The 12,420-nt window shown below is 44.7% G+C and overlaps 1 protein-coding gene across 14 annotated transcripts in view; it reads right to left on the minus strand.

Moving 5' to 3' along the window:
* PPP4R1 (protein phosphatase 4 regulatory subunit 1) overlaps positions 1–12,420 on the minus strand; it is a 90,447-nt gene that overhangs the window by 16,580 nt on the left and 61,447 nt on the right. For all 14 annotated transcript variants that reach the window (XR_013635315.1, XM_078851573.1, XM_078851578.1 and 11 more), the window contains 3 exons: positions 5,207–5,365; positions 4,107–4,237; positions 3,249–3,781 (listed from right to left, as the gene is read on the minus strand). Coding sequence is in view for 13 of the 14 variants with exons in the window: in XM_078851573.1 (XP_078707699.1) it covers positions 3,249–3,781; positions 4,107–4,237; positions 5,207–5,365 (823 nt within the window). In the remaining variant the exon portion in view is untranslated. The remainder of the gene's footprint in view (positions 1–3,248; positions 3,782–4,106; positions 4,238–5,206; positions 5,366–12,420) is intronic.

Raw genomic sequence — 12,420 nt, forward strand, 5'->3', positions numbered from 1 at the left:
AGCTGGGGGCACAGGAACAGAATGGTCTGTAACCTCTAGACAACATTCCCCTATAGAAACTGGAATTGAAATCAGGTGTCCTGCATTTCTACATTCCTCTGCTATTAGTGAATAGCTGTGAAACCTACTGGCAAAGTGAGTTTCTCATCCCGCTCTCTTGGCTGGTCCAATAGAGGGTAACAGTCTACTACTGCCAGCTACTCTGTGAGGCAGAGTGCTCTAGGACCATGCTGTAGTCCAAAGGTCTGAACCCTGCTGATACTTAAGTTGTGCTTCAATATGGTTGCATGTCTTAGAATTTCTTTTCACTTCCCCCCCCCCCCCCCCATTAGGAAATTTCCTATAAAACTACATTAAAAAACATTAAAGCTGGGTTGCCTGTGAAACCTTAATTTGGCCCCCATGTGTGTATGTGTATGACCAATGGGTCATGTAAAGGTTCGAGATGGGTGACCCCAGGGGTATGGAGGTGGAAGGAGAGCTTAGCCTCCACTTACCCCACACTCACCTCGCAGCAGTGGCTCCCGTCCTGCAGTGCTGGACCTGGCTCCCCACTCCAGAAGTTGGGACCTGGCACCACTCAGGTTTAGCCCAGCCACTGCGAGGTGAGCTCTCTCTCCAACTGACCACCCCTCTGGGCCTCTCCTCCACACCAAGCCAGGATAGGGTTGCAGTGCTAGGGTGGAGGGGCTGCTGCAGGTGGTCAGTGTCCCTTCAGAAGGGCAAGGTGGAGGCGACAGCAGCAGAAGAGAAGGATGCTGGCCTATGATTTTGGGGCCCTCCCCATGTTTTGGAGCCTGGGTGGGTCACAAAAAAAAAAAAAAAAGGCAAAATGCACTTAGTGGGTCACCTTAATATGAAGTCTGGGAATCACTGTGTTATTATATAGTCTTTAATTTCCTGAAACATACTGGTTTTCCACATAACCCTTGCCCCTCTCCATGCACAGGAAGACAGTGCTCTGGAACGAATAAGGGTTGGGTAGTTAATAAGGCTGTTGTCCCTGGCTCATTTGTTGCAGAAGTTGGAAGGTGTCTGATATAGCAGGGGACTGCAGGTCACAATTAAAGAAACTGAATTCCACCTTGGAGTACTGAATTCTATCCCCGTCTCTGGTACAGAGTTCCTGTGTGACGCTGGGCAAGTCACTTAAACCTCACTTTTCATACGTGGCCACTAAAATAGCATCTTCCTAATTTTCTGGGTGCCCAATGTGAAAAACCTCATTTGCAGATGTGCTGAGCATCGACTCAAATTGGCTGGCGCTGTGCTGTGAACATAGAGAATGCAAAATATTCCGGAAAATCAGATGTCTCAAATTGGGCATCTGAAATTAGTGGACACTTTTGATAATTTTGGCCTTAATCTCTCTCTGTCTCAATTCCGCATCTGTAAAATGGGGAAAGTAATATTACCCACTCTTACACGCGTGTTGTGAAGATAAATTCATTTGTTTTATTTGTAAAACACTCTTTTAAGGTAGTGAAAGTGACTATAAAATTAATAATTTTGTATTCAGTGCAGGATTTAGATGGCGTGCATTCAATAAGCTCTAAGGCCATACATTTAATGAGGGGAATAAAAAGAAATATTGAGTAACTACCCATCGCCTGATTGAGGCAGGGGACCTGTATGAAAAAAATAGTATGTGATCACATAACTAACGACTGTATCAGAATGCATATGAACAAGGGGGTCAAACTGTTACTGCACAGACACCCTAGTTCAGGCATTTCCTAACTTCTGAGTATTTGGATTTTGCATCTTTAGATTTCCTTTCATGTAGTTTTCTTTGATCAGACAGACAGACATACACACAGAACTGCACCTGTGAGCTTCTTTACATTGAAACCATCCTAAAGTGCAGCAAGACAATTGCTCTGGAATGAGACCAGCCAACTTCAAAGCACAGATTCAGAAACAATCTTGTAATACCGAGCACCTCTGAGTATACAAATGCATTAGCTAGGCAGATCCTCATGAAACAGTTTAATATACATTTTGTAGCTGTGTAGAACAAGTCTCTAGAGTCAAACCTAAACAGCACTGGCTAATGTGCTTCTCACCAGTAACTGAACTAGTACATTTTTCTAGACCCCATCCTTCTTATCCACCCCTTACAGAGCAATGGGCTAGAGTTTTCTCAAAGCAGAACATTTTCATCTGCTGATTTTACAGTAGATTAAACAGGAACAGGCCAAGTCTAATTAAAGTTAGGCTATCAGTGAGTATCCTGTGTAATTAGTGATAGGAGAAAAACCAAAGTTTCAGGAAAGCATCCAAGCATGGCTGCTTATTCTGACAGGCGTTTCCCACCCCTCTTTTCTTCCCTCCTTTAAGAGTGTGCTCTTCTAGCCTGCAGGATTCTTGAGATCAAGAATACTCCAATCTCCATGGCCACTTTCCAAGCCACAGTGCCAGATTTGCTGCTGCCCTTTTTGAATTTGGCATGCTTTAAGACTTCTGCAGTGCAGCTATCCCAACAAATCTGTGATGCCACATAAAGGGCAGCAGATTATTAAAAAGAAGGTAGGGGACAGCACATTCATTACACTTCAATCTCACAAGATGTGTGTGCATTTAAGAGTTGGACAGGATTTGGGTCACTTCTAACCTTGCCCTAAGAGTTGGACAGGATTTGGGTCACTTCTAACCTTGCCCTGACCATAATCCTGGCGCACATCAGCAGGCAATGAAAGTTGCTATAGAAGAGGTTCTGGAAACATGGATACCGTAAGGCTATTTCCTTAAAAAATAAACTTGATTGTTCAGAAGGTGAAAACATTGTTACATTCAGGCCTTGATTTTTCAAAAAGGCCTCAATCTGGCTTCCTATTTTGCACATAACAACTGCATATGCAACACTGAGCACAATGATTCGCAGCACTCAGGTGACAGCCTGATTATATTGACAAATCAAGTAGTTAGATATCCAAGTACTAAGAATTACAGGTGCAATTATTGTACCTGCAGTTATGCACTCGCAATAAACAATGGGAGCAGAACTGCATCTGTACAATCAGAGGCTGCTTTTCAAAAATAAGAATGTTTTGGTTTGTCATCCTTTTTCACAGTTAAATTAAAACAGCTAGAACCAATTTTGTTAAACTCCAAAAGCATTAATTCTTCTGAATTTTTTTAAAAAGCTTCATTCAAAAGGTTAAAAATGAAAACCTCCACAGCAAAACATTAATTATTACACAAAAACATTTCCAGACACTAACTATACACAAATATCTTCACTATACCTTTAACATCTGGATCATCAACATGAGGCTCCAGATTTTCTATCATTTCTTCCAGCTCCTTCCTCGTGGCCATAGTAATGTTTGAAAACACTGGTACCGTCACGTCTTTTGTTCCTTCCCGAATTTCTGGGTTGGACATTATCTGATCAGTTTGCTGAAGCTCTAAATCAATATCTATTTCAGGAAGCGGAGTCCTCCAGAAATGGAAAGAATTGTACAATTCCTGTTCTGAGAGGGAGGTTTCCTGGGACCTCAACCCAGATTCCTGCAGTGTTGCTATACTACAGAAGTTAGAACTTTGATCATTCTCATCAGCTATTTCCCCACAAGATTCTGAAGACAAAGTGCAACATAAGAATGTCTCAGTCTGGTAATCAGTTTCACTCTGAGAATTACTTGGCACAGGGTTATGGTCTTCCATGGTGTTTTCAAGTTTTATTGTAAAATCACTAAAATCAGCATCTGAAGGCGGCTTCTCTGTCCTGCTATGTACATCCTCTGTTGTGACATCTTCTGTATCCCTGATCTTTTCACTGTTGGGTGTCAAAGAAAATAGGCATGAGTTTTAAAAAAACCCAACATACTGGTTATAAATTTAGACACTTATGAAAGTTTATAGTCACGTTCTTATTTTAGTATTTATAGAATTAGTTTTACTTACTGGATAGCTGACCTAAGTGAAGTACCCTAAATAACTGAACAACAACTTAGCTAAAGAGGGTTCCATTGGCCAATTTTTGGCAAAAGTTCTGGTGTCTTCACTACCAATGTGGGTATCAAATTAAAAGAAAAATTAAAGTCTCCTAAGCAGCAATATCTATATGCAAATGAAAACTACAAAACCAAGAAAATTCATACCTATCTTCCTCTGCAGATCTATGATCCTCTGTGTTCTTACTTTCTTCTTCTTTAAAAAAATGACCACTGCTGGATGGGTTAGCAAAAGTTGATATGAAAGGCCCCAGGGACTGAAAGGCAGCTTGGCGGACCTAGAGTAATGGGTTCCAGAGAAAATAATTTAAATACAGCTGTTGTATAAATACACCACCAGCTGTTAGGAATGGGAAGAGTTGTAAGGGCATTGGGGAAAGTGACAGGAGAGACTTGCATCTGGGAACAGTGCCAACAAGCTGGATATGGGAAAGTGCCAGGCAAAAAGCCTTGAGCAGGGGAAGATTGGGGTGAGACATGAAATACAGGAGGCAGACAAAGTGGTCAATTCACAGATCATTATATACATCTTCACATTGACTGTGGTTGACAGCATGCTTCACCCTCCCACACTATTTCAATGTTTAAAGTGAGTAAGTCTGAACGCCAACCAAGTGGAGGATCCAAGCGACTGTAAAGCTGGTTTAGTGGAAACACAATATTTTACACTGTCAGGAATTTAAGTTGATTCAATAAGAACCACAGGCTTGAATTCCATTTACTTCTGGTGAGCCTCTCTCACCTCCATTTCTATTACTTCTTTCATTGTACCTGATTATGGCTCACATGCCTCCTCAGAGCCAAAGAGCTGGTGCTCCGGGGCACTAAGGCTTCCTTTTGGCTCTGAGAAGGAGCCCCCTGTTGACAACCCTAACACAGATTTGAAGGATGGATTTTCAAGGGGGGAGAGGAGAGAATGTGAACTACGGAGAAAAAAATCTCAATATATTCAATTTAATTACATCTGCAATTTTCTGATATTCCTCGTGATAAGCAGACTTTTGGCAACACTGAATAGCAGGGAAGCCTGCAACTCCACATACCTTTTCTCAATGGAAGGGTCCAGTACATTTTACCAGAATAATGTAGAACAGCATTCCTCCAGTCAGCAAAACCACCATTATACATAATTACTTGACAAAATCATGCACATGAAGAAGATACTTATCTCTAAAAAATTAACATGGGGTATCAAAGAAAAAGCGAACAGAAAAATAGTTATTTGATAAATAAAACAAAACTCTTACCCATCGTGACGGGTCACTGATCAGATTGATAAAAAGCGTTGACAGTTTTGTCCGCCGGACCTCCTGGGATGTTGCACATGAAACTGCCATGAAGCATTCTGCACAAGCCTTCCGAACTCCCCAAACATTATCAGAACAGAGCTGGAAAAACCTTGGTAGCTATATAAAACACAGTAAATAAACATTTATGCAAGCTTTAATAGGGGTTACTTGTTCCGATTTATGCTCCTTTACTTCACTACTTCCCTTGTTAAGATTCTTTGTCCTGCTGCTCACAACAGGATCTGTTTATATAGGTTTTGCAAAGCAAAAGGGCATGCCATTTCTACTATCCTCTTAATTAGATCCCCTCAAATTACATCTGAAGGATGGACATCAAAGTTCGCACCTGGATACAAAACACTCTTTTTGACGGCTAAGTATTTCCTTTAATTCTCTCTTACCACTGTCTTTCTCCTATATATAAATAACTCTGTCCATAAACTAAAAAAGCATTTCAAAAGACAAACTCTTCACTATGTAATTCCTTTTGAAAAAGGTAATATTAAAGGGACACAATCACACTTGTGTCTGACAACTTTACCTACTATTGTCAGAAAACATTTAAGATTACTATAGCCATTGGAAAGAGAAGATTCCCAATTAAAAGCAAATGATGAGCTTCTTCAGAAAACGGAGAATCTCTCCTTTATAATGATATAAAACTCCCATTGCTAGCTCTTATAGGTTGTGAACATCAGACTTTAAACCTGTCACTGCCTATCAACAGAACACTGCCCATTCTGGTTCTTCGGTGAAAAATTCCACATTTGGTGCAAGGAAAGGAGAGGTTACTCACCTCATGCAGTAACTGGAGATCTTGGAGATGCGTTCCCCTATGGGTGCTCCACTTCTGTGGCACCTGTGCCTTTGATCAGAGATTTTCAGTAATACTGCCTGTTTGGCCTGCAAATACACTCCAGACACCCTCATGCCCTATACTAAGGATATATGGAGCTGCATGAGCAAACCACTCTCAGTTCCTTCTCTACCACAAGGTCCTGCGAGACAAAACTCTGAAGTAGAGGGGAAGGAGGGTGGGTAGTGGAGCACAACTAGAGAGACACCTCTCAAAGAACTCTGGTTATTGCACAATGTGAGTAATGACTACTTCTTCGAGTAGTGTCCTTATCGGTAGTATCACTTCAGGCATCCAAGAGTATCCCTTGGAGGAGGAGAGAGCTTTGGAGCTGGATCCAACAATAAAGAAAGGACTATTGTGCCAATAGCAGCTTCTGATCTAGAGGCATATATCAGGATATTGTGTTTGGAAAAAGTGTTCACTGATACCCAGGTTGCCATATGGCACATTTCAGCAATTGATACATTTTTAATAGTACTATGGAACTAGTTTGGGATCTCGTAGAATGGGCTTTTATTCTCAAAGGGGGCTGAACATTAGCAGCCCGGTAACAAACAGGAGCACAACTGGAAACCCACTTTGAAAATCTTTGGGTGGAGATTGTGAATCCTTTAGTTCTGTCTGCAACTGAAAGAGTCTTGTAGACTTTCTAAATGGTCTGATCTGTCCAAATAGAAGGCTACTCCCTTCTAACATCCAAGGTATGCAAGGCAGCTTCTTCACTAGTCTAATGTGGCTTTGGGACAAAACACAGAAAGATCAAGAATTTAGTTAATGTGGAAATTGGGGGATATTTTAGAATGTGGGCGTACTGGTACCTTATCCTTGAAAAAAAAACAATAAGATGGGATGGAGAGGGATCAGCCATCATTACGCCTAATTTTCTGACTCTGCAAGCAAAAGTGATGGCCACTAATATGCCATTCTCATAGATAAGTTCAGCAGAGAACACAGCTAGTGGCTGAAAAGGAAGTTTCAGAAGACAATTAAGGATCAAGTTCAAATCCCATACGGACACAGGCTCTCTGATATGGGGAAAAAGTTTAAGCAATCACCTCATGAATCTTGCTGTTGTGGGATGAGCAAAGACTGAAAACCCCTGGGGACTAAAAGGCTACAAAAGCTGACAAATGAACTCTGATAGAACTCATCAGAAAGACCTGACTTCTTTAAATCCGATCAGTAATCAAGAACAGTGGAAAGAGAAGAATGAAGAGATCAAGAGTTGCTGGATACACCAATGGTAAAATTTCTTCCATTGTTGAAAGTAATTATCTCTAGTAGAGATCTTTCTGCTGTTCAATAGGACCTGTCAAACAGGAAATCTCTCTCTCTCTGAGAATCAAGCGTTGAGTCAGAGGATGGCCAGGTTGGAATGGAGAGTCCAACCAGCGTTCTGAGACAGCAGATGGGAAGTGGTTGGAAGTTTAATGCTGGACAGGAGGCAAAGTAAATCAGGTAAGTGTGCCAGACCTGCCTCAGCCAAGTTGGTGAAATTAGAATGACTCCATCTTTGTCTTGTTTAACACCCTCAGAATCAACGATGTTAGAAGAGATAGAGAATACCTCTCCTGCAAGGAATGAGAAAGGTGTTCCCAAGGATTGATAACCCAGTCCTCTCAAGCACAATTTTCTTGCACTTTCTGTTGGCAGGCATTGCAAAGAGGTCTACTTTCAGAAACCTGGAAAAAAACTGAGAATCCAAGAGTCCAGTTCCCACTCGTAATCTTGGAAGAAACATCTGCTCAGATCAGCAGCCATGGTGTTTTGCAATGCCTGGAAGATAAGAGGCTGAAATGAGGGTGTGATTGGCTATAAACCAGTTCCACAGCTTTATTGCTTCAGCACAATCATCCCTCACTGACAATTTATATAGAATGTACAGATTATATTATCTGTCATGACTTTGATGGACTGGCCCCTGATTAAGGAAAGAAAGTGGATACAGGTGTTCCAGACTGCTTGTAATTCTAGGAGGTTTATCTGTAGGAGACACTCTTGAGGCAACTATCTGCCTTGGACAGTGTCCCCCCACCCAGGTGTTTGTCCCTTTGCACAAGTGATGCATCTAAAAGTTATGGTGATAGTAGAAGAGGGTGGGTGAAAGGAACTCCAGTACAGACTCTGAATGGGTTCTTCCACCTACTGAGCAAGTCTAGCGCCTGATGGACAGGCACCAGCTTGACTGGGATACAGACTGTTCTGAGCCACCCCTGGAACCAGTGAAGTTGTTGTGGCATGTTGTGTTACAAAATTACAAGCTGCCATATCACCAACAAGTTGAAGGCAATTTCTTGCCATTGACTGGGGGCTTATTTGTATCTTGACAACAAGGCTTGTCAGTGTAATAAATTTGTGTGCAAGAAGGTAAGCTCTGGACGCTAGGGCATCCAGAGAAGCTCCTATGAAGTTTACCTATTGAACTGGAGTCAAATGGATTTTTTGATGTTGAGTTGAAATCCTAAATTGTAGAATAGGCTCACGGCTGTCTGTACTGCAGAGAAGACTTCAATATATGGTTGGCCCTTGAAGAGCCAATCGTCAAGGTAGGGGAAGACTATTATTCTCCACAGATGAAAGCGAGCAGCTACTACCGCCAGGACTTTGGAGAAAAATCTTGGAGCAGATGACAGTACAAAGGGGAGCACTTGATATTGGATGTGATCCTAGCCAACTCTGAAATGAAAAAACCTCTTGCAAGGGAGTGAATGGAGACATGAAAGTATGCATCCTGAAGGTAGAGGGCCACAAACCAATTCCCAGAACCTGATGATGGAATTACAGCGGAGAGAGTTACCATCCTGAATTTCTGTGTTTCATGAAGGTATTCAGAACTCTGAAATATAATTTTGGTCTCCGTTCTTTTCTGAACCAACCACTACATTACTTGGAATAAAATCCCTTCCATTTGTGCTGAACTAGAACTGGGTCTATGGCCCCACTAGATAGAATGGAGATGATTTCCTATCTCAGCAAATGTTTGTGAGAAGAGTCCCTGAGTGGATGGGGTGAGGGGTAGGATGCGGATGAAATGGATGGAGTAACCAAATGTTATAACCTCCAAAACTTATTTATCAAATGCAATTTTCTCCCATGCACTTCAAAAATGGGAAAGAGTGTCTCCCAAGGGAAGAGGGTGAGTAGTGTAGTACAGCTGAAGATCCCTGAGGTGGAGGCATTCTGGACCCTCAACCAAACCCTCAAAATTGACATTTCAATGAGGAGGTGGCCTGTGTGGTGGCAGTGGTTGTGGTGGAAGGTCTCCTTCAAGTGGTTTGGCAGGTCTATGAAAGCCAGAGAATTGGACTGGATGGGACCGCTCTGCCATTTCATACCTACTAAATTTTCTTTTACTTGCAGGTTTACATATATCAAGAGACCCGAGTGTGGCCCTGGAATCTTTCAAGGTGTGCAAGGATTCACCAGTGGATACACTGAAAAGTTTCAATCCACGAAAAGAAAGGTCTTCTCTGGTACTTTGGACCTCCCTAGGAAATCCCAACAGTTGCAGCCAAGATCCTTGATGGATGACGATAGCAGCAGAGATGCAACAAACTGCCATGTGTGCTCCATCTAGGGAGGCTTACAATGATATCCTTGCTAAGAACTAACCCTCTGCTCTAATAGTCTGGAACTGTTCCCGATGTTCAGAGAGAAAAAATGGTTACCTACTTCTTCGTAACAGTTGCTCTTCAAGATCTGAACCATGCTCATGTCCATTCCATTCTAGGTGTGCACGCGCCCACGTGCGCGGTCGTCGGAGATTTTTGCCTTAGCAGTATCCGTAGGGTTGGATGTGGTGCCCCCTTGAGTGCTGCGCTCATGCGTCGGTGTATCAGGCACCGCCAGCCCTACGCCCTCTCAGTTCCTTCTTACCGGCAACTCCGACAGAAGGGCAGGAAGGCGGGTAATGGGAATGGACATGAGCAACACATCTCAAAGAACAACAGTTATGAAAAGGTAGGTAACTGTTTTTTCTTCTTTGAGTGCTTGCTCATGTCAATTCCATTCTAGATGACTCACAAGCAGTGTCCATGGTGGTGGACTTGGAGTTCACGGTCATGCCGATTGCAGCACTGCTCTGCAAAAGCCAGCATCGTCTCGAGTTTGCTGGGTAAGTGCATAATGAGATGTAAACGTGTGGACAGAAGACCAGGCAGCGGCCCTACAGATCTCCTGGATTGGCACCTGCGCCAGGAAGGCCAATGACAACGCTTGCACCCTTGTCGAGTGTGCTGTCAGGATTCCTGGTGGAGGCACTTCTGCCAGCTCATAGCAGTAGCGGATGCAGGCCGTGATCCAGGACGAAATCCTTTGTGCAGTGTAATAGAGCTGGACTCACCCAACAGCGCCTCCTGCTGGTTGTCCTTGGGAATTAGCTCGTCAGCCTCTGGAGCGCCCTCTGCCGTCTTGATGATCTGCCTTACCGCCGGCCCCAGTCCCTCCCAGGACCTGGTGCTGCCCCTGGGCAGTAAACCCCAACAATCCCTGAGGGTCTCCCCCTTTGGGAACTCCCACCCACTACCTCCACCTCGCCTCAGTCTTGGCTACTACCAGTTATCGCTTAGCCCTGCTCCACAGGGCAGACTGCAGTGTATCAGCTACTCATCACAGGCGAGGGGATTTGGACCTGCTGCCTCTGTCTACCCATAGGTTGCCCCTTGCAACCCCAGAACCTAAGAGGCCCAAATCTAGGCCTCGCAGCCTGGGGGTTTCCAGGTCGGAGCTCCCCTGCTCCCCTGGCCTTTCCCACTCAGCCCTGCTCCACTCTAGGTACTCCCTCCGGTCCCTGCAGCCAGGCCCTTCCCTCTCTGAACGCAGAGAGACTCTAAGCTTCAGCCTAGCAGCCCCTTTATAGGCCCAGCTGCAGCCTGATTGGGCCATGGCCCAGCTGTGGCCATTTCCCCAATCAGCCTAGCTTCTCTTGCCCTCAGCCCTGGCTCTCCGCCAGGGCTGGCTTTTAAACCCCACCGGGCAGGAGCGAGTAACCACCCCACTACACACAGACATTGGGCGACCTTTCATTCTGTCTGCCATCACAACGAACAACTGCGTTGACTTACGGAACAACCTTGTTCTATCTACGTAGAAGGCCAGCGCCCTTCTGACATCCAGCAAGTGCAGCCTGCGTTCCTCCTCTGATGTATGAGGCTTTGGAAAGAAGACAGGTAAGTGTATGTCCTGGCCAGTATGAAACTAGGAAACAACCTTGGGCAGAAACACTGGGTGCAGCTGCACCTTATCCTTGTAGGAGACCTTGTAGGGCGGTTCTGAAGTAAGCCTCCTGATCTCGAACACCATACAGGCTGATGTTATTGCAACCAGGAACAAAACCATCCGAGAAAGAAGCAGGAGAGAGCAGGAAGCCAATAGCTCGTAGGGAGACCCCAGGAACCTTGACAACACGAGATGTCCCAGGGAGGGACAGGATCCCAGACATGCAGGTAGAGACGCTCCAGACCTTTCAAAAACTGGCCCGTCATGTCGTGAGCGAAGATCAACCTGCTTTGGAATGCAGCGTGGAGAGCCAAGATAGCGGCCAATAGGACCTTGATCAATGACAGAGACAAACCTTGGAGTTTGAGGTGCAGCAAATAATCCAGGGTCTCCTGCAGTGAGGCCTTCTCAGCCCAGGCATGTCATTCCAAGGCCCAGCACGTGAACCTTTTCCACTTGGCCAAGTCAGTCGCTCTGATGGACGGTTTTTCTGCTACCCAACCCAGGCCGAGCATTCCCATTCGTCCACATTCAGCCATGCAGTAGCCATGCTGTCAAGTGCAATGCCGCCAGGTTTGGGTGCAGAAGACTGCCATGGCTCTGGGACAGCAGATCTGGCCAGAGGGTAGCTGCAGTGGGGCAGCTACCGAAAGATCCAATAGCATGCCGAACCAGTACTGGCGAGGCTATTAGGATAAACTTTGCCCTATCATGTTTGATCTTCACTAGGACTCTGCGAATCAACGGCATTGGTGGGAAGGTGTACATCAGAGCCCCCGACCACAGGAGGAGAAATGCATCTGACAGGGAACCCCTGTCCATCCCCCAGATTGAACAAAATACGTGGCATTTCCTGTTCTGCCTGGATGCGAACAGATCCACCTAGGGAATCCCCCACTTCCAGAAGATTACACTGACCACCTCTGGGTGGAGCGACCACTCATGGCAAGATGAGAAGGTACTGCTGATGCGATCTGTTAATATGTTCCTGGTCCTGGGTAGGTGAGCGGCTACCAGATGAATGGCATGCCGCACACAAAAGTCCCAAAGGCGGAGAGCTTCTTGGCAAAGGGCCAATGAACCGGCTCCGCTGTGT

Source organism: Lepidochelys kempii, chromosome 2 (assembly GCF_965140285.1).
Source record: "Lepidochelys kempii isolate rLepKem1 chromosome 2, rLepKem1.hap1, whole genome shotgun sequence".
In the NCBI taxonomy this organism is placed as follows: Eukaryota; Metazoa; Chordata; order Testudines; family Cheloniidae; genus Lepidochelys; species Lepidochelys kempii.